This window comes from Vidua macroura, chromosome 1 (genome assembly GCF_024509145.1).
Source record: "Vidua macroura isolate BioBank_ID:100142 chromosome 1, ASM2450914v1, whole genome shotgun sequence".
In the NCBI taxonomy this organism is placed as follows: domain Eukaryota; kingdom Metazoa; phylum Chordata; class Aves; order Passeriformes; family Viduidae; genus Vidua; species Vidua macroura.
In genome coordinates, this window is record NC_071571.1 from 60614301 (window position 1) to 60634374 (window position 20074).

Consider the following 20074-nt stretch of genomic DNA (forward strand, 5'->3'; position numbering starts at 1 on the left):
CAAGCCGCACAGATGCGGGCTGAGGAAGTGAGGGCCACCACTCGAGCTGCTAGGGAGGCTGTTTGGGCTGCCTCTCTGGTTGTGGCCAAGCCGTCACCGTGGTCCACCGTAAGACAGGCAGAGAGCGAAAGCTTCACGCAGTTCGTAGACCGCCTGTAGGCGGCAGTAGACTCCTCTACCCTGCCTGCAGAGGCAAAGGGCCCCGTGGTGGCAGACTGCTTGCGCCAGCAATGCAACTCCGTCACCAAGGACATCCTGCGCTCCCTGCCAGCCGGAGCCAGCCTAGCCGACATGATCAGGCACGTCGTAAGAAAGGAACACCTAACACCCGTCCAAGCAGCCGTTCGCACCCTAACCAGCGCAATGGTGTGCTTCAAATGTGGTCATACAGGCCACATTGCAGTGAGCTGTCCCCAGCCGGCACAGCAGTCCACGGTGGTGCCCCCACCTCAAGCATGCCCGAGAGGGCCCTGCTGGAGCTGTGGGAAGAAGGGGCATTTCGCTAAGGACTGCAGGTCCCAGCCTCAGGGAAACGAGAAAGGGAGGGGGCGCACTGGCCGCACTCAGCCTCCTCCCGCTGCGAATGCGAAGCGGCTCATTTTTGTCAACCCCCAGTGGGGCGGGGGGCCCTCATACCCCATGCCCCCACAGGAGGCAGCCAGCTTCGCACCCCCACCAGCGACACAATCGCAGAGCTTTGCAGCGCCGCCAGTGGCACCTTCGTATCCACCACCGCCACAAGCCGTGCCTGTGCCACAGGGCCAGCAGGGGACGCCCCAGAGCGGGACCACTGGGTGGCCTTGGCCATGAAAATAGGGAAGGAGCCCCTGAAGATGTGGGGGACATGCCGCCTTTATGGCAGTCAGGATCCCCCATCATAGGGCTTCAGTTCTGGGCGGACACGGGATCAGACTGCTCAGTTTTTCCCCAAGCGCTTTGGCCTCAGCATTGGCAATGCAAAGAGGTCCCCCCAGTGAACGGAGTGGGAGGGCCATCCCGGGAGTGGAAAACCACCCAGCTGGTGGCTATAACACTCCACACGAAAAAGGGACCGGAACAGACGGTGGCAATCTACCCCTACATTCTACAAAGCTCTCCACCCTTGATAGGAAGGGATGTCCTTGCTATGTTAGGAGTCAGGATTACAAATTTATCCTGAGGGCCACTGCCGTACACCCACCGCTGCCAATCAGACTGACTTGGAAATCGTCAGACCCCATATGGGTCGAGCAGTGGCCCCTGTCAAAGCCTCGAATGGCAGCCTTGCTGGAACTGGTCAGCCGCGAGCTGCAGAAGGGTCACATAGAACCCTCCACCAGCCTGTGGAACACCCCTGTATTTGTAATCCCCAAAAGGTCCGGAGAGGGTCATCGCCTCATCCACGACCTGAGGGAGGTGAACAGGACAATCCAACCCATGGGTCCAGTTCAGACACTGCTGCCCACGAACTCAGCCATCCCCAAAGGGCAGCCATGCGCAGTGTTGGACATCAAGGACTGCTTCTTTTCAATACCCCTGCATGCTGAGGACAAGGAACGGTTCGCCTTTTCCATCATGTTTCCAAACGGCGAGCGGCCCAACCTCCGCTTCCAATGGAAGGTGTTGCCGCAAGGTCTCGTGGACAGCCCGACCATATGCCAGATCACCGTGGACAGAGCACTGACGCCAGTCCGACAGTCCTACCCCGCTGTGACCATCATTCAATACATGGACGACATCCTTGTCGCTGCACCATCGGCGAGCCAAGTGGATCACTTGGTGACCGCGATCACAGAAACCCTCCAGACCAATGGCTTTGAGATCGCAAACACGAAGATCAAGAGAGGATCCTGCATGACCTTCCTGGGAGTTGGGATCACGAACTCCTACATGACACCTCCCAAGGTGAAGGTCCGCCGAGACATCAAGACGCTCCATGACATGCAGCGCCTCGTGGGATCTCTGCAGTGGCTCCGCAACATCATGCTGATTCCCCCCGAGGTCATGGAACCCCTATATGACCTCCTGAAAGGAAAGCACCCCTGGGACCCCAAGGAGCTGACGCCGCAAGCAGCGAGCTCCCTTGACTTCATCGAGCACCAGATGTCTACTGGCACGCTTGCCAGGTGGGACCCAGATGCGCCACTCGATCTACACGTCCACTTCACACAAAAGGGAGGAGTGGGAGCACTGGCCCAAGGACCTTCTGAAAAGTCCCAGCCGATCTAATGGGTGGTCCTCGGAAGACCAACTCGTGCGTTTTCCCCGGGAGTTGAATGCGTCGCCAACCTCATCATGAAAGGCAGGAGACTCGCCCTGAGACACCTGGGAACCGAGCGACAAGAATCCACCTCCCCTTTCGCAAGCGGCCAACCGCGGAGTCAACCGCAATATCGGAGCACCTGGCCCTTGCTCTCACCGGCTTTGGAGGAGAAATCTCCTACGCCACCAGGCCACCTTGGACTCAGCTGCTGACCATTGTCGATATAGACATGCCGCCAAAGGTCATGGACCGACCGCAGCCGGGACCGACGGCCTTCACAGACGCTTCCTCCACGACTTCTACTGCAGCGGCAGTGTGGCAGGCAGGAGAGCAATGGCATTGCGTCAAAACATGTGACCCCACACTGTCAGTGCAACAACTGGAAGCAGCAGCAGTGGTCTTGGCGTGCGGACTCTTCCAAGACGAACACCTCAACATCGTAACGGACTCTATATTCGTGGCAAGGCTTTGCCTGGCCATGTCAGGACCAGGCGTGTCAATGTCAGCAGTGGCCACAATGCTGGAGGAGGCGCTCTCCTCGCGACGGGGCACCGTGTCTGTCATTCACGTCAACAGCCACAACCCAGTCAAAGGCTTCTTCCAGACCGGCAATGAAAAAGCGGGCGCCGCAGCAAAGGGAGTGTGGACACTGCAGGAAGCTCAGCAGCTGCACGAGTCGCTCCACATCGGAGCCAAAGCGCTGGCGAAGAGATGCGGGATCTCGACCGTGGACGCAAAACATGTAGTGGCCACTTGCCTTCACTGCCAGAAGTCAACCCTGTGGACCAGTGGGGTTAACCCAAGAGGTCTCAAGGCCTCGGAAATCTGGCAGTCGGACTTCACCTTATGTCAACTGCTAAAGCCCCGAGCATGGCTTGCAGTGACGGTGGACACTTACAGCAGAGAGATTGTAGCCACACAGCACCCCAAAGCTAACTCTAAGGCCACAATACAGCACTGGCTGACAGCTATGGCATGGCTTGGTATCCCCAAGCAAATTAAAACTGACAACGGTTCCAATTTCATTTCCAAACCAGTGCAAGAATTCGCCTCGAAATGGGGCATCACCTTAGTACAAGGTATCCCGTATAACAGCACCGGGCAGGCCATAGTTGAGCGAGCAAACCAGACCCTGAAAGCTAAGCTAGAAGTATTGGCAAAGGCAGAGGGCTTTGCCAATTCCGTTCCCCCAGGAGACCAAGCGCGTATACTGGCAACAGCTTTGCTAGCACTGAATCAGTTCCCTAGAGGAGATGAGGCAGACAGTCCTGTTCGAAAGCACTGGGTCACCCGAGCCCTAGAGGAGGGCCCGCAGGTTGTAATCAAAAACGAGCTGGGTGAATGGGAACGGGGCTGGAGACTGGTGCTCACGGGACGGGGGTATGCGGCGGTTAAAAAAGAGGGCAAGATCAGGTGGTGCCCACTTAAGTCAATCAAGCCAGACCTTCAGAATGAGACTAACGAGAATTGCGAGTTTTTGTTTACAGGACATGCTCGTGGGCCGTCCCCGTAACACGTACATCCTGGTTCCAGAGGAAAATGACGAACCACCAAAATGCCAGACAGCACCCAAGAGTCCTACACCGGTGAGACCCAGACAGCAACGGTGGCTTTGTGTGATCTTGCTATTAGGGCTTGTCGCCGAGGGGCGAGCCAACCCAGACTATTACCCCCATCAGCCATTCAGGTGGGTCATGCAGCATCTTTCAAATGACAAGGTGTTCAAAGAAATCACCACAGCAGGCACCCCATCCTTCGTGTTCCATATTGCCGACCTGTTTCCAGGACGACCAAAAATATGGCCCCAACACCCACACATCATGTACATGTACCTATCCTACTGGTGTCCAGCCTCCAACCCTGGGAAGAAGTACTGTAACTACCCGGGGTGGGGATATTGCAGACACTGGGGCTGTGAAACCATTGTCACAGATGCCAGACCATCGGGAGAAGGGTGGGAACCGCAGGAGCCCGATAGATTTTTACAGTTCACTTTGGCACCTACCGGCTGTAAAAAGCCCGCCATCGTGAAAGGGGTCTATAGCAACCATTATACACAACCCAAATATCGGAAGTGCACAGACTATAACATGACGGTCCTGCAGCCAGAACACCCTAGTTGGGCCACAGGCAGAACGTGGACTGTAGTTCTCGAGGGGTTAAAAGAGTGGGTGAATGTGCGAATTATCAGGCTCCAACCACCGGCACCCCGACCGGTAGGACCCAATAAGGTTATTAAGGACGTGCTGAAAGGGAGAAACATAACCCATCCCAAACCACTACCCACAAAGGCCACTGATATCCCGACCAGCCATGCGGATGCCTTCCAAATAGGCCGCTTAGCCGAGTCGGACTCAGACCCAATCTTCCGCATGCCAGAGGCTACCTTTCTATCCTTGAACGAATCCAACCCGAACCTAACCAATTCCTGCTGGCTTTGTTACGATGTCAAACCTCCTTTCTATGAAGGAGTTGCTCTAAACACCCCCTTCAGTTACTCCACAGCCGAAGCCCCTCACCAGTGCAGATGGGACACTCCCCGTAGGGGAATCACCCTGAGTCAAGTCACAGGCCAGGGCAAATGCTTTGGCAATGCAGCCTTGGCAAAGCAGAAAGGCAACTTCTGCACCGAAGTCGTCAAGCCCAACAGAAAGATCAACAAGTGAGCGGTCCCATCCGCATCTGGGATGTGGGTTTGTCAGAGATCTGGGGTGAGTCCTTGCGTGTTCCTTGCCAAGTTCAATGACGCTATCGACTTCTGTGTCCAAGTTCTGATTGTTCCTAGGGTCCTGTACCACTCAGACGAAGAGGTATACCACCTCTTTGAGGAGCCCGGCTGCCTTCACAAAAGAGAAATAATAACAGGAGTGACTATCGCAATGCTGCTCGGCCTGGGAGCAGCTGGCACAGCCACAGGTGTCTCGGCCCTTGCGACCCGACACCAAGGGCTTGCTCAGCTGCAAATGACCATCGATGAGGACCTGCAGAGGATCGAGAAATCCATCTCCTTTCTAGAGAAATCAGTTTCCTCGCTTTCGGAAGTGGTCTTACAGAACAGGCGAGGACTGGACCTCTTGTTCATGCAGCAAGGAGGTCTGTGTGCCGCCTTGAAGGAGGAATGCTGCTTCTACGCGGACCACACAGGAGTCGTTAAAGACTCCATGGCGGAACTCCGAGATAGACTGGCTCAAAGAAAGAAAGACAGGGAAACCCAACAGAGCTGGTTCGAGTCCTGGTTCAATCAATCGCCATGGCTCACCACTCTAATTTCCACCTTAATAGGTCCGCTAGCGATACTGCTTTTAACCTTCACATTCGGACCATGCCTGCTAAACAAACTGGTCTCATTTGTTCAAACTTGCCTAGAACGAGCCAACATCCTGTTTATAGGCCAGCGACAAATGCTGTGAACCAAAAACCGAGGACACTGCCAGTCGCAAAGGTTCTCTAAACTTCCCTTGCGAAGATCACTCAGGTTTACCAAAAACCCTTTTCCCTTATCATATTATAACTTTATACCTCACCTTAGTGCCTATGTTTATAACTACCTCATTCATTAGTAAAAAAGGTGGGGGGAGATGTGGTAGATAGGGACAGGCGAACGGAAAATCTCGGGATGTGACGGAAAGCAAGACCCTTCCCCCCTCTTCCTGCTATAAGTGATCAATCACCCCTGAAGCATGCAGCCCCTCCTAACCCCAGTAGTTTTCCACTCCTTACTAACCCTAGCCAGACCCACCGTCCCCTTTAAACGTAGTAAAGCCCCCTTGACTATTTAACCCCACGAGATGAGATAATAAACGCCATTTGACCATCCACCACATTGGTGTCTGTGCATGTCTGTGGCCCGAGTGACCCGGGCGAGGCCGGGTCGCCGTGCTGTATCCTGAAACCAGGTCGCCCGCCTTCTCATCAGAAGGCGACATACAGAGAGAAGCACTGAAACCTCTGGTATCTTCTTGACAGAAAAATCTCTTGAAAATGTTTTAATTGCTTGCAAAAATCCCTGAAAGAGTGTTCTGGGTACTGACTGGAACATCAGTTATCTTTTTCTACCACCACTGGTAGCTTGAATAAACTTTAGTATTCTATTTTAAACACTCCTTAAAACTATTGTCTACCTTTAGCCAAATACTGTACAGTAAAATAATCTGGAAGAAGTGAAAATTAATATTTAGCTGTGAGACAGAATTATAAAGGTCTGAAGATGAACACTGATACTTCAAAGACTATTGCCCCCATTACTACCTATAACACTTCTAGCTAAAGGAAGAATAATTTTACTTTCAAAAGGAGGCTGTACCAAAATTCAAGGCAGCAGCACACATGAAACACATCACAGTAAAAACTTTTAGAATTTTGGGTTTAGGTACATCTCTTTTTAAGTTTTCTGAGAGCAGAATCTGGCAATTCCAGAGTAAGACTAACTTACCTTATTTTTTGGATTGGATGTGTTCATTACGCTTCGTGTTTCCTTGCCTGTGTAAATAACAACACCAATTACAGTTCCTGAAAAACAAACAAAAATCCATAGGTGTCAAGTAAATGAGAGAAAAAGTTCCCAAATTAAAACTTGCACTAATTCAGTTCCTTAAATAAATCAATTGTATTTAAAAACCTCCAACATTTCTGCATAACACTGTGAGTGCTGATTTTCAGAATGTAAAATTAAGAATTATTTTAACTTCTGCAATAAACATCCATAAAGATGATAACATGCTTTCCTTCTTTTTTTATGGAAACAATACTTCCAGTAGAACTGGTTAGAAACTTGCATTTGAACTTAAAATTTCCTCCAACTGTTTGCAGAAGTTAGGACAGCATAAATAACTGCACAGTGAGTAAAAAATGAGTAAAGTAGTGCTGAACACATCACACACCAATTGCCTGCTACCTCTGCCATCTATAATGATCTAAAATCTGGTTCAGCCAGTTAATTATTTTGATAGAATGTTAAACAGAAATATTGTCTTCATTAGCTTATAAACATTTTATTTTTTAAATTGTCTTTTAGTTTAAATTATCTTTTAGTCAATTTTTACAGCATGGTATAGGAAAATTTGGCTTCAGCATCACTAAATGGATTTTTACATTAGACAAAATTTTATTCTTTTATTAATATGTCATATAACACCTTCTAGTATAAAAAAACTCCCCTTATTTCTATTATTTCATAAAGTGACCTGAAATGGCTTTATGGCAATACAACCAATAATGTGATTTTTTTGCTGGTCACTATGATATAAAGAAATAATAAACATAACTATTAAAATACTCCTTGCTCAGAAAACTTTAAAAAAAGTGGAAGCATTACAATGTTTGTTTGACATTAACTTAATTAGTCTTTGGCAATTAGAACCACATGTAAGATCTGCTACCAATACTCTTGTAGTGTAACAGGTTGTAAAAATTGAAGAAACTCCCAAAGACAAAAAAGATGATTGTGAAAGATGTTTGCATTAAAGATGTCTGCATTTACTCAAAAATAAGAATATGTCCTGGTTTAATCCCAGGCAACTAAGTTCTATGCAGCTGCTTGCTCACTTCCTCCACAGAGCACCAACGACAGGATGGCGAGAATAAGGAAAAGAAATTAAAAAGAAAACAAAACCAAACAACCAACAAATCCCACTGTCCAAAAAAAAAAAAAAAAAACCCCATCACAACTCATGGGTTGAGATAAGAATGGTTTAATGATTGAAACAAAGTAAACATAACACTAGTAATACTTGCGATAATATTAATGATTATAAATATTGTAATAAGGGAAAAAAATCCAAAAAACAAAAACCAAAAACAAACAAACACCAACCCCCCCCCCCCCCCCCCCCAAAACAACAAACCCCAAAGACCCAAGTGAAACAAGTGATGCACAGTACCATTGTTCACACCCACTGATCAATGCCCAGGCCACCCCAAAATTCCTCCAATAGTCACTAATCCATAATTTCTGAACCCTTTCTACTGTCTCCAACCAATGTCCACATATCCCTTTGGGGCACTTTATTTTGAAGTGATCCTGAGCTGACGTCTGTCCAACAGTCAGAATGTATTGGACAATATGCTGTAGGGAATCTCCTCCTGCACACTCCAGCAACCTCTGCCTTCAAAGGTATATAGTTCTGTAGAAGTTGGGGCACATTTCTACAAAATTTCACCTGGCTGCTGCAGCTCAGAAAAACAACCTGTTCTACTTGTCTTATATTTTGCTCCTTGAAAAGTTGGTTTCAAAGGTGAAACTCAGATTCCATTTTGACCACTGAACTTAGAGCATAATGTTGGTTAGATGTGACTAAACTGCTGCTTATAACAAGTTGTTCATCTTAGATGTTAAACTTCCTGGCATTAGCACAGTATCACTGATAACGAAGTGTTCCTTAGATCTGAAGTATATTGGTGTAGGGAACGTCATCCTAGTTTCATTGTTGTCCCACAATGGTTGCACCAGGGACAGCTGTGGTGTCCAATAACATGTACTGAATCCAATCTGGGATTTCTGGAAGCATAGCTGTAGTGCAAGCCTCAGCTCATTAAAAGTAAGGACTCATGTATTTTTATGTATGGGGCCTCTGCAAACTGAGTCTTCTACACTGGGCAATCATTGATAGGTACGGGAGGAGTGGTAAATGACAGGGAGAGAAATTAGGAGATACCACTAGAACAAATGTGGGCCTAGAAAAAAAAATAAAAGCAGACTTGTGATGGTCAAACAAACTCCGAATCCGGTGTGTGATCATACCAATTTTGGTATCTCCCAAGCATTGTATGAACCATATAAAAACTAGGGTGTGCTCAAATTAATTAAAATCATAGGTAGGAGTTGGCAGAAAATACTGCTTTTGACAGCTGTGCATTTATATAAATTGTTCTGATTTTATCTAAAGTGACTTCACAAGACTGACACCTGTCAAAATGATGATGCAGTTTCATTAATACAAATCTTCTCCTAATAGGTATCTCAGCAGGTTTCTCAGAAAGCTGCATTATCTTGTTCAGCATTTGAACCACACTGATCATTACCACAAATGGAGAACAAAAAGCTAAAGTCCATACTGTAGTGGACCTTTTGAAGCTTTTTAAAATGTAACTGCTAACTTTCCTCTCTCCCTTTCTAAAATGAAACCTATTGAAGCTTTCAATAAGCACAAACACCATAGCCATTGATGCCACAAGCACAAATTATCTGAAAGATAAGTAACTTAATCGAAGATAAACTAAGAGGGTTTCAGAATACTCAGTGGTTTCAGTTATTTTTTTATATTTAGATGTGTTTCTCCAGGAACAGTAGTTTTGCAAGTTTTCACTAACCAAAATTTCCTTTCCTTTGGGAACTATTATTAATTCTACAGTGATACAGATATTAAGAATGACAAAGTTTCTGTGCCTTACTGTTACTTTGAAAAAACCTGCTAGAATATTGCCTGTAAGTGGAAAAGTCAGAATATTTTTTCCTATCTCATTTATTAAAGAATATCTAAAGGATGACTGCATGCTTTGGACTTGAGAGAAAGACTTTCGTTTTCCATCCCTGCCAGAAGCTTCCAGTGTGATCCAGGCACATTAATCTTTGTCCTTTTTAAGGTTAGGGTAAACATCATACAGACTGTCATCAGATCTCTGTCAGAGCTTTACAGCAAAGGGCAGAAAACCCTGCAGATTGGTCATCAGCAGGAATCTCCATTTAGATCTCTAAACTATCAATTTTGAAACTGGGTATATATTAGGTGTGGTAAAATGGATTTCCACTCCCCCCCCACCCCTTTAGCTTATTTTTATTTTAAGGCGTAAAGAGACATACTAAATCCAAGGAAAGTAAACGCCTTCCAAATGTACAAATTTGAGTAATCTCACTCCTGAATACTATATTTTGATATTAAAAATTATATGGAATAGTTTATTCTTGAGTTACTTGGAATTACACAATGTTGTTGAATCAATTTTTGGTTACCAAAATTCATTAAGAAAATAAAAAATCTTAAACCATAGCAAATACTTTTCTTGTCACTTCTTACTGCTCTAGCAATAGTTTTTTTTTTTTTCTGTGTAGAATCCATTATTGTAGTATTCTGATATTCTCATGAGCTTTGGTAATCTGCATTCAAGATGCAGTTGATAAGATTTCTTGAAATCTTTATACACTTAAATTTACTGTTACTGATCTGCAAAATAATTGATTTGTGGTCTCTCTCTTCTAGAACTGTCAGGGCACCAGCAATCAGAGCTCAAGTTTTCTGAGGTATTCCCCACAAAATTCCCCAAACACTTTTCCCAGCCTAACCTTGACCCTCTGTATCACCTTGACAAAAAGCAATGGCATCTATCCTGGAGATAGTGAGCTATCCTACTTGATGCAATGTGGTTTTTGTAATATGTCAAAGAGTAGTATTAGGAAATTCAGTATCTATTAATGACTGGGAGGAGAGCCTCACCCAAAAATTGTCCTATATGTCCTATAGAAAAAGCTTTTAAAAATTAAATAAGGCTTTGTATCTGCAACTCAGGTACATATTCCTTTCCTGGGCATCAGTGATGTAGCTCTCTGTCTCCGCTCTGACACCATCAGTCAGTAATATATCAAGATAATAGTGCTAGGTTGACCCAGAACACTTTGTAACAACCTACAAGGGGTTGGAAGGGGCCTAACAGGGTCCCAATGAGTCACACATTTGCCTGACTCAGTAACAGATGATGTGCAGGCTGCTAAGAGAGCACTGGAGGGAGCAGCTTTCAAGCCAGCCTGTATTAATGTGGATATTCTCAGCTCAGTCAGAGAGAAAGAGAAAGGTTTTCTAACCAGGCAAGAGCCTGGGAAACAGTTGGGAAAGAATGTAAATAATTCTCTAATCTATCTTGTTATTCACATTGTTTATAGATATGCTCTGCCACTGTGCGTCATTCACTGCACACCAATGGTGTGACATGTTTTCACTGTAAGACCAATGAAATTAGTCTTCTCGATGTTCTCTATATATAGAGTGGTACATTTGAAATAAATCAGAGCTCATTTTCTTAGCCTTCTGATCTAGAGTTCTCTGTTCCCGTCCTGCTCAACAGCGACATATTAAAGACTGTCATACCGAAGAGTCTTAGGGTAAATAAAGAGATGCACAGGAAACATTGCAGGGCAGAACTCTACCCTCCACTACCTGGACTCAGGCCCCAAATCCCCTTTCTTGACCCAAAGTGGAATAGAATAATAGAATAATTCTAGTAATAGAATTATTAGGTTTTCACACAGACATCATAGACTTTTTCAGTGAAAAATACCTGTGTGTAACAAAACTGTGAACCTAGACAGTAAGGACACTGAAATCAGATACAAGCATGGGTAAGGTAGCTGCCTATGGAGTAGAAAAACTGCACACTGCACACAAAACTGCTACTGCGGCTTGCGTTCTTTTGCCCGATCTGGGGCAGATCAGGAGCCCAGCTAAAGGCGCTGCTTCTCGGCTGGACCGGGGTGCTGTGTGGTCCGGGCATTCTGGTGTTCAGCGCACCACGTGGGCTGGCTGCGCTCTGTAACCAGTGCTGGGATGAGGTAAAGAGGCGAAGGAAGGCGCACCCTGTCCTTGCGGTTGGCTGGAGCAGGTTTATTGTTGCGTGGTGCTGCGATGGAGAGCAGAGACCGCTCTCTAGCGCCGCGTGGACAAAATGGTGACGGGACCGAGGGCGCATGGGATTTTATAGGGGGCGGGCAGACAAGGGCAGAAGCCCCTCACCATACAGGTGACAGGTAACGTGCGGATGACGTGGACTACGACAACCAACAGAGACACGACAGGGTGTACAGGGTTCTGGGACAAATGGGAATGCAGGGATGGGATAACTGACACAGAACTCTCAGGAGTGAACAGGGGGATGCTCCAATGGTAAGTGACCCGGAGTGAACTACTGCAGGGGGAACATGAGGTTACACAGGGGTATACAGAACCAGCTAACTAACATATATCAGAATCCCTAATCTGAACCCAAACCCGGGATGCAACATGCTACAGGCTGTTCATTCTTCTGTTTTCATGGAATCCTAGTGTCACTTGTCTGTAGAAGCTGGGCACAAGCATATTCTTCCACTAGATTTTTCAGATATAATTAAGGGCTGTGAACAATTATACTAAGGGAGAGAATGTAGAGATACCTGCAAACTTGTGCAGGCAGAGATCACCTTTGATATCCTTCCATGGCAGGTTTAAGCAAGCCAGCTTATATGTGTTTATAATGCAGTCAGACAGTGACCAGCATTTTTATTGAGATTTTCAGTTGTCATAAATCTTGGAAATTCAGTTATGAAGTCTACTTAAAAAAAGAAAACCAAGCAAATTTAATTAGCTCAGCATCAAGTGTTCGAACTTAGTTATGTACATTCAGCTTGGAAGTGAAATGGAAACAACTGAATGATGCATCAGTTATCAACCAGATCTAGAACATCTTAATTTTAAGAATTTGCTGGATGTTTTACCTTATGGTCTTCCTCATGACTATATGCACAGTGTACCTCTAAGACCTTAAAAATGCCTTATTAGATAAGCAACAGACTGAAGGAAATAATTTCCTACTTTTTGCTGAAGGGCTAATCCTATCAAATGCTAAAATTATATCCACGGAGGTCCTGAGTAATTCTTAATATCTGAATTTTTGCCCTACAGGACAAGGAGTACTTACAAGATAGAAGCACATTACCACAGTAATAAACCGTAGTTAATACATGAAATGAGGTAAGCAAAATGAATGATATGCCAATGGTTAGACATAATTAATATCACAAAATCAGTTACTGAAGGAAATTATTTTTGCCTGGTACCTTAATTCAAGCTAACTTCTGTATGCACACCATGACACCATTTTTAATTTCTTGATCACATTATTTTTCCCTTCAGAAAGGGTTGCAGTCTTGAAGAGCCATTCAATATTTTTTACTTTGTATTGTTCAGTGAGTTTGCCCTTAGTCTGCCTTAAGTCTTATTCCACTGTTAAAAACTATGTCCCAACAAGAGAATTATCTTATGTTTTTCCACTGCCATCATTAATAATGAGCTAAAGTCCTTCATAAATAGTTAAACTTTCACAAGACCCCTCAGAAGTAAAAACCTCAAACTTATTCTAAGGTATAAATTTTAAGGAGCACTGTTTCCATTAATATGGGTGCCAAATTTAGATAGCAGATCAAGAGCAACTAGACAATAGCTACACTTCTAAACAAAATCATCTACCATGGAAATGAAAATATGAATAGCTTTCAAATAAAATTCAAATGTATGGATTCAGAATTAAAGAGTTTGCAAATGCATACTCCTTGTTTGTAGTTTTCTTCTACACATAGACTTGAGGAAAAGGAAACTCGAACCACGTTGATACAGTATTGAAATTTATAATTCACGAGAAGCATCTTTTTATACAAAGTTAAAGATCTTGGCTACCTAAGTTAAAAACCTAACTGAGGACAACTTTAGGCATCATCCATTTGACCAAACAGTTTTAGAGAGAATAATTTTCCAGTGCAATCAAACCAAACAATACTAAGAATCAAAGAACATGACTATCTTTTCAGCACTTGGAAAAGGAGTGCTCAGTCACAGACTTCTTTGCTACCTATTCAGAACTAATCTCTTCCCCACATCCTTCAAGCAGGCCCCTCACTGATGTAAGAAGTCTTCATAGTAGGGACTAACTTTACAATTTAGCTGGAGACTCTTTTACTTTCTTCCCATTTCTTGGCTGTTCTCAGTCGTCCCGATTCCCCGTCTTAAATCCTAGTTCTCTTCAGAAGTCATGCTCTCTCAATGCCTTATTCTCAGTCTTCATGCAGAAGAATAAACACAGCCCTTTTGACTGTTCTTACATAGAGCAAAAATGAAAGAAAATAAATTTGTGCTCTAAAAAACAAAAAGTTACAACGGCTTAAAGTCTGAATAGAGCATCTAGGTATTAATGTGTAGTCATTTATAATATCTGGGACATACATGAAGCAGTAATAATATTTACATCCCAATATTTTAAAATTACCTAACTTCAAAACTTATCTACTGTTTCTGATTAAGACTTTTCCTAATAGAAGATACTGATCACAGAGTATACATAGAAGAAAAACTCCTAAAAAATGCAAAAAACACCCTTGCTTTTCAGCAGGAAAAATCATCCACTGTGACTAAACAGAGCACCTTACAACTTAAAGTTTTAATTAAATCAAAAAGTTCAGTGATGTCACTGGGCTACAAGGGACTGCACTACTGAAAGATCAAAATTTAAGTTAAAAACCCCCCCGAAGCTATTAAGGAGGATTAAAAATGTATGAAAATATTTTGAGCAGCATGATGAAACCAATGGGAAGGCAGAAAAGCAACAGTTTAATAGCGTGGAAGATAAAAGTATTTTACAATGTGAAATATTAATGGCTTCTGAAAAATAAGGATGCATTTCCTTGGAAGTATTTAGATATATTAGCAGCACTTACCCGAAGCAACAACAGTGCTTGCCCATAATGTATTTTCTATGCTTAAGCTTTCATGAACTGCAGGATCACTGTCTTCCTGTTAAAAATAAGCACAGCTAATAAGTGAATCACCATCACAAGAAGTTAAGAACCATGTCAAACCATCTGAATAACTGACTCAGGATGTTTGCATCCTTGTATCAATCACTGTATAATAGCGTTCATTGCACATACACAGATACAGATAACTTTCTAAAGAGTGAAATAATGTTTGAAGTTCATATTACTTCTATCCAATCATTTTAAAAGAACTAATCAAAAGTATTTTAAAAGTAACATATTCTTTTCATCAGATGTATCAAACTGCAGAACAGTATGTTATAGCATGCAGTTAAAGTGAGTGTTGAATGGTAACTCCCAAATTAACACCCTGTTCTCTATTTAAATCATGTATAATTCATACAGTAAGTTATGGTCATCATCGTTTTGCATCTGATCAACATAATATAAACTTCAGGGAAAAATATTTCAACTTTTAAAATTACATGCAGGCTTGTACTGTCTTACCACATGCTTACAAAATATATACTCCTTGGGAAAACACTTCCAATAGAAAACTGCTTCCATGATTACTTTAAACATTCCCCTTTTTTCCTCCCCTCTCTCCTCCCAAGCAATAATGATCTGCAGATTGTAAACAGACAATCTCTCATAATCAATTTGGTGTATGTACAGATTTGTTACTCATTAGCAACTGTGAAATGTGCTGTTTACAACTAAAGGAAACTTTAGGAGGTAGGATAATCAAGTGTATTTGATCAAATTACAGACTGTTGCTAAATATTTTGCAAAAAAAGGGGGAGATAAATTATTTGTCACAGTACACAATAAATTCTACATATTGTCAATAACCAAAACCTATTCCCATTTTTTCATCTCTTTTTGAAATAACCACCAAGCACAGGACAAACTGCATAGAAATATCTGTTTCTAAAAAAAGAAAAATCTCCAATTAAACACATAACTTTTTGTGCGTAGATCAAGAGATCCCAATATAGCAAGGAAACTATAGTTCTTACTCTCCTAAGAGAGAAAAAATTGTTATTTAAAAGGTGTGGAGAACCATTCTGTCAAAAACAGAGGGGAAGAGAGGGAGGATATGGAATTAGCCTTTAGAATAAAACCACACATTTTGAATCAAGATTTATGTTCTGACAATTTTGGGATTAGCTCAGTTGATTAGGGCATGGTGCTAATTATGCCAAGGTTATGGCTTCAATCCCTATTATGGGTCACTCACTACTTGATAATCATTGCAGGTCTCTTACAATTCAGAATATTCTGTGATTCTGTGAAAAATCATTAATGTTCCATAAGATTAGCCTTAAATTAAGAAAAAGGAGAATTATTTTTTTATTCTTACCTCAGGAATTAGTACTGCAAGAATTATTTGCTATACTACTAAATTTTAATGCTTAGATTCCTGGTTTTATTTACAATTGTTCCCAAATTATTTGGGTTCTGTGATTATTTCTTGTGTTTATTCCAAACACAAAGTAAAAAGAACTGGAAAATGTTCAAAAAGAGCAATAAGGGAGGTCAACATAGCTTCTGTACTAGATATGACTAAATAAACATAACTTCTAATGGGGAGTATGACAGGCATCTATGAAACAAGCACCTAAAAAGGGAGGATAAATACTGCTTATTTTTACCAAAGAAGAAAGAAGTCATAAATAAAGTCAACAAAATTAAAACAACAGGTAATCATTCTTAAATATATACTTAGCCTGTGTAACTTCCTCCAATTTCAATGTTAAAAGGTTACACAGGTTCAAACGTGAACTGGGTAAGTTTAGAGAAGGAAAATACATTGCAGGTTACTTACAGAAAACAGCTCTAACTCAGGAAATTTCCCACATCTCGTGTTAAGAGACAGATGGCTCTTTTGAGGAGGTACTACCATGTCTTACTCTAGTTGTATTCTGCTTCCCAGCACTCTGCTTCTGGCTATTGTCAAGAACAGGATACTAAGCCAGGTAAATCCTTTGTTTTCCCTTATTCTTCAGTTAGCAGATTTTAAGACTGAATTGTGAAACTCTTCCATACTACAAGAAGAAATCAAAAGCCCTGCAATGATTGTGGAGAGCTGACAACAGGGTTAAGAAAAAGTCATTTGTTCAATGTCTACCACTGCTACAAGTTTTAGTGAAATACCTTCTTTTAGGTCATTCAAAATAGGAAAACATCAAATGAGCTCTCTCTCCTTCCACTCATGCTCATCCACAGAATGGTCTGGCCAATCACGTATCTTCCGCTTATTTCATTATAATACTTTCATGTCTTTATACCCTTACCTAACATTTTCAGCTTTCTACAGTTCATTCCATTTCCAAAATATCACACCTTCCATACCCAAACAGATTATGACTTACTCTTATTTTTCTTTTTCCTAAGTTACTCAAATGAAAAATACAAGATACATTTAAAGGCTATGATTTTAGCTGTTTCACACTATTTTTATTTGTAATTCTAGAGAGATGGTAGGGATAGATGAAGCAGGGAAGGACAAGAACTGCATTTCCTGGGTGAGACCAGACCTATGTTAAGGAGAAATTTCTGCAAATTTTCTAACACTAACAGAACAATGTATGTTTCGGGTTAAATAAAAGCCATCACTCATTCTTGTAGAAGAAATTTGACATACAAGGGCTTCTTTGTCCAGCTGACAAAGTTTCCACTTAAGGTCTGCTGGGTTGAATTTCATTTGGCAGCTGCATGTTTCTTGGTCTTTTGAGTTCTGCATTAAATTAATTACCAGAATAGCGCAGTTCAGTATTATATTCAAGCTTCATATTCAGGCTCAGTTTTTTAATCTGTGAGCAGCATTGATCATAGAGGTTTAAATTGTCTATAGTTTCTTTTCGGAAATTAGTCTGCAGCTCTTGCATGTGCAGAGAGAAAGGAAAGATGATCAGTGAAACAAAAATTGAATACTACCCATTCTCAGTCCTTTCATTATTACTTTCATAAAGTCCCTTGATGAATTCATAATACAGCTGACCAAGGATCATGACAAATTTCAAGGAGTCATTTAAAAAAATTCAAAACTATAATTTTTCAGAAATTTTTGTAAATAACAAGAGAGGTCTTTTGCGGCATGGGTTTTCGCTCTCCCCAGCTGCACGCAGCTCTTGGGAGCCCGGCTGTGGCGTAGCTTCCACGTGCTGACGGGGTTTGCTGCCGCGAGTTCCCGGACACGGCTCCGTGTCTCAGGCACGTGGGCTGGCCAGCCTCTCTTACCGTGCGCTAGGGATCCGGTAAAGAGGTAAGGAATTTGTCCATTTACTCCGTGCTTGGCAGGAACGGTTTATTGAACAAGTGGCGCGGTTCGATGGAAGGACGCGACCGCTCCCGTCACTCGCATGGGAGAAAATGGCCCCTGGGTGCCGGCGGGGTAGGATTTTATGGAGGGGCGGGGCGAGAGGATCCACGGCCTGCCGGCCAATAGGGGCGGCTGCCGTGGCGGTGACGCCAGCAACAACGACCGACCAGAGAACCCCGCAGGGGCGGGCACCGAGCCTTGGGCTGAGCGGGATCGTGTGGCTTGGGGTGGCCAGCACGGGGTTTCCCGGGGCCGGACGGCAGGGTGCTTACAGGAGCAGCAGAGGGGGAACATCCGGCAGCAGGCAGCATGGGGCCAGAAACCGCGGGGGGAGACAACACGGGGGAAACGTGGGATTACAGAACTTGACTTATTTTAACATAAATTAAAAACCCTAATCTAAACCCAAACTCCAGGATGCAACAGACTTTGAGAATAAATACCTAATCCTCGAATGAACCAGTATACCACTTCTTTTTGACCTTTTCTATCTCTGTTCCTGCATGACAGGATGCAGTACAAAAACTCCCATCAACTTTTGAAGGAAAGTGGAATTAATTAATTTTTTAAAATTAATTTTAATTTACTTGAATGACTGAAAGAGATTCCTTCCCCATCTCAATCCCACAGTTAATTTTTCTGGCTCTGTTCCTTTTACTGGGATGTGTTTTGGACAAGGTGAGATTAGGTTCCACACACATTAACTCCCTAGTCAAGTTGTCTATATATATATGTTACTGCTAGCATAAAGGAAGGGCAGTCAAAAGGATTTGCAAATCATAATGCCATTCTCTTCAGTGGCAACATCAAAGTAAGCCAGACTGAATTGAACACAACCATTGCTTCAAAACAGGTAATTCTTTAACAGCAAAAATGAATTTAAAAAATAATTTAATGTTCTCTCTACTAAAATGCAAGACATATTCAAGAAAACATCTGTATAATCAGCATCAGGTCAGAGATTCTACTCATAAATGAATACAGCTACATGCACCAGGTTTTGCATCAGGATAGGTTTTTGTTAAGCATCTAACAAGATGCTATATTGTAAAGAATTATATATATTATACAATATAGTTTTGTACCATATGGAAAAAAAAAAAGATTATTAAAGTAGTTGAACCAAACTCAATGGCATTTGCTTTCTAAGATTGCTATTAGAAAATAGCATTTTCTAAAAAAATTAAGATATATTTCCAAAGTACATGAGGAGACTGTGGGAACAGCACAGAGCTGCAATACAGAAGAAATAAAAGGAAAATATTCTTAAGGGAATAGTGAAAGAAAAACCCAAATTTAAACAAAAGATAGCCAAGGTTAAAAGCAAGAGAGACTTTCCATGATTCTATACAGAAGTAAGCAAAGGTTAAATAATACTGGCTATGCCAATACATACTGATGTAATACTCTAGAATACTCTTTAGGCTCTAACTGGTACAAGTTGGGTTAAGAAGTATGGTTATCTTTTATTGTCTTTTTACAGATTTTCAACATTGATAAAATTGCTCCCTCATTTATCAAGCCTACAGAGGAGCATCAGACAGAAGAGAAACTCTAGTAGTTACATCTGTTTACATCCTTATTCTGCACACCACTATTTAAAAATAAGCTCAGCAAAGACCTGGATGATGCCCTCAGAACAAATAAAACTATCTCATAAATTTCCAAAAAATGAATTTAGCTCATCTATTGTTTTTTGAGAGGCTGTCTAGTAAATGTGAAAGGAGGAGATGAATTAATTTACACCATTATTTAAGGGCCGGACATGATCATGCAAGCACACGCACTCACTTTCATGCACTGACTGCATATCCAAAATCTATGGAAAACCATGGAAAAACAAACCAAAACCTATGGATAACAATGGAAAACAACTTCATGTGAAGTTGGCAGATATCACTAAGAGTACAGCAAAGCTTTTATGCCTCCTGACATGATTATGCAGGTGTTCTGCAAAAGATATCTTCTATCAGCTTTCAGGTTTTTTGTGGATAGATTTGTACTTAGATCTTGCTTGCCC

The 20074-nt window shown here is 42.6% G+C and overlaps 1 protein-coding gene across 3 annotated transcripts in view; it reads right to left on the reverse strand.

The window, feature by feature from the left end:
- Window positions 1-20074, reverse strand: part of ATP9B (ATPase phospholipid transporting 9B (putative)) — a 169112-nt gene that overhangs the window by 72492 nt on the left and 76546 nt on the right. For all 3 annotated transcript variants that reach the window (XM_053974312.1, XM_053974302.1, XM_053974321.1), the window contains 2 exons: window positions 14691-14766; window positions 6675-6751 (listed from right to left, as the gene is read on the reverse strand). In XM_053974312.1, coding sequence (XP_053830287.1) covers window positions 6675-6751; window positions 14691-14766 — 153 coding nt within the window. The remainder of the gene's footprint in view (window positions 1-6674; window positions 6752-14690; window positions 14767-20074) is intronic.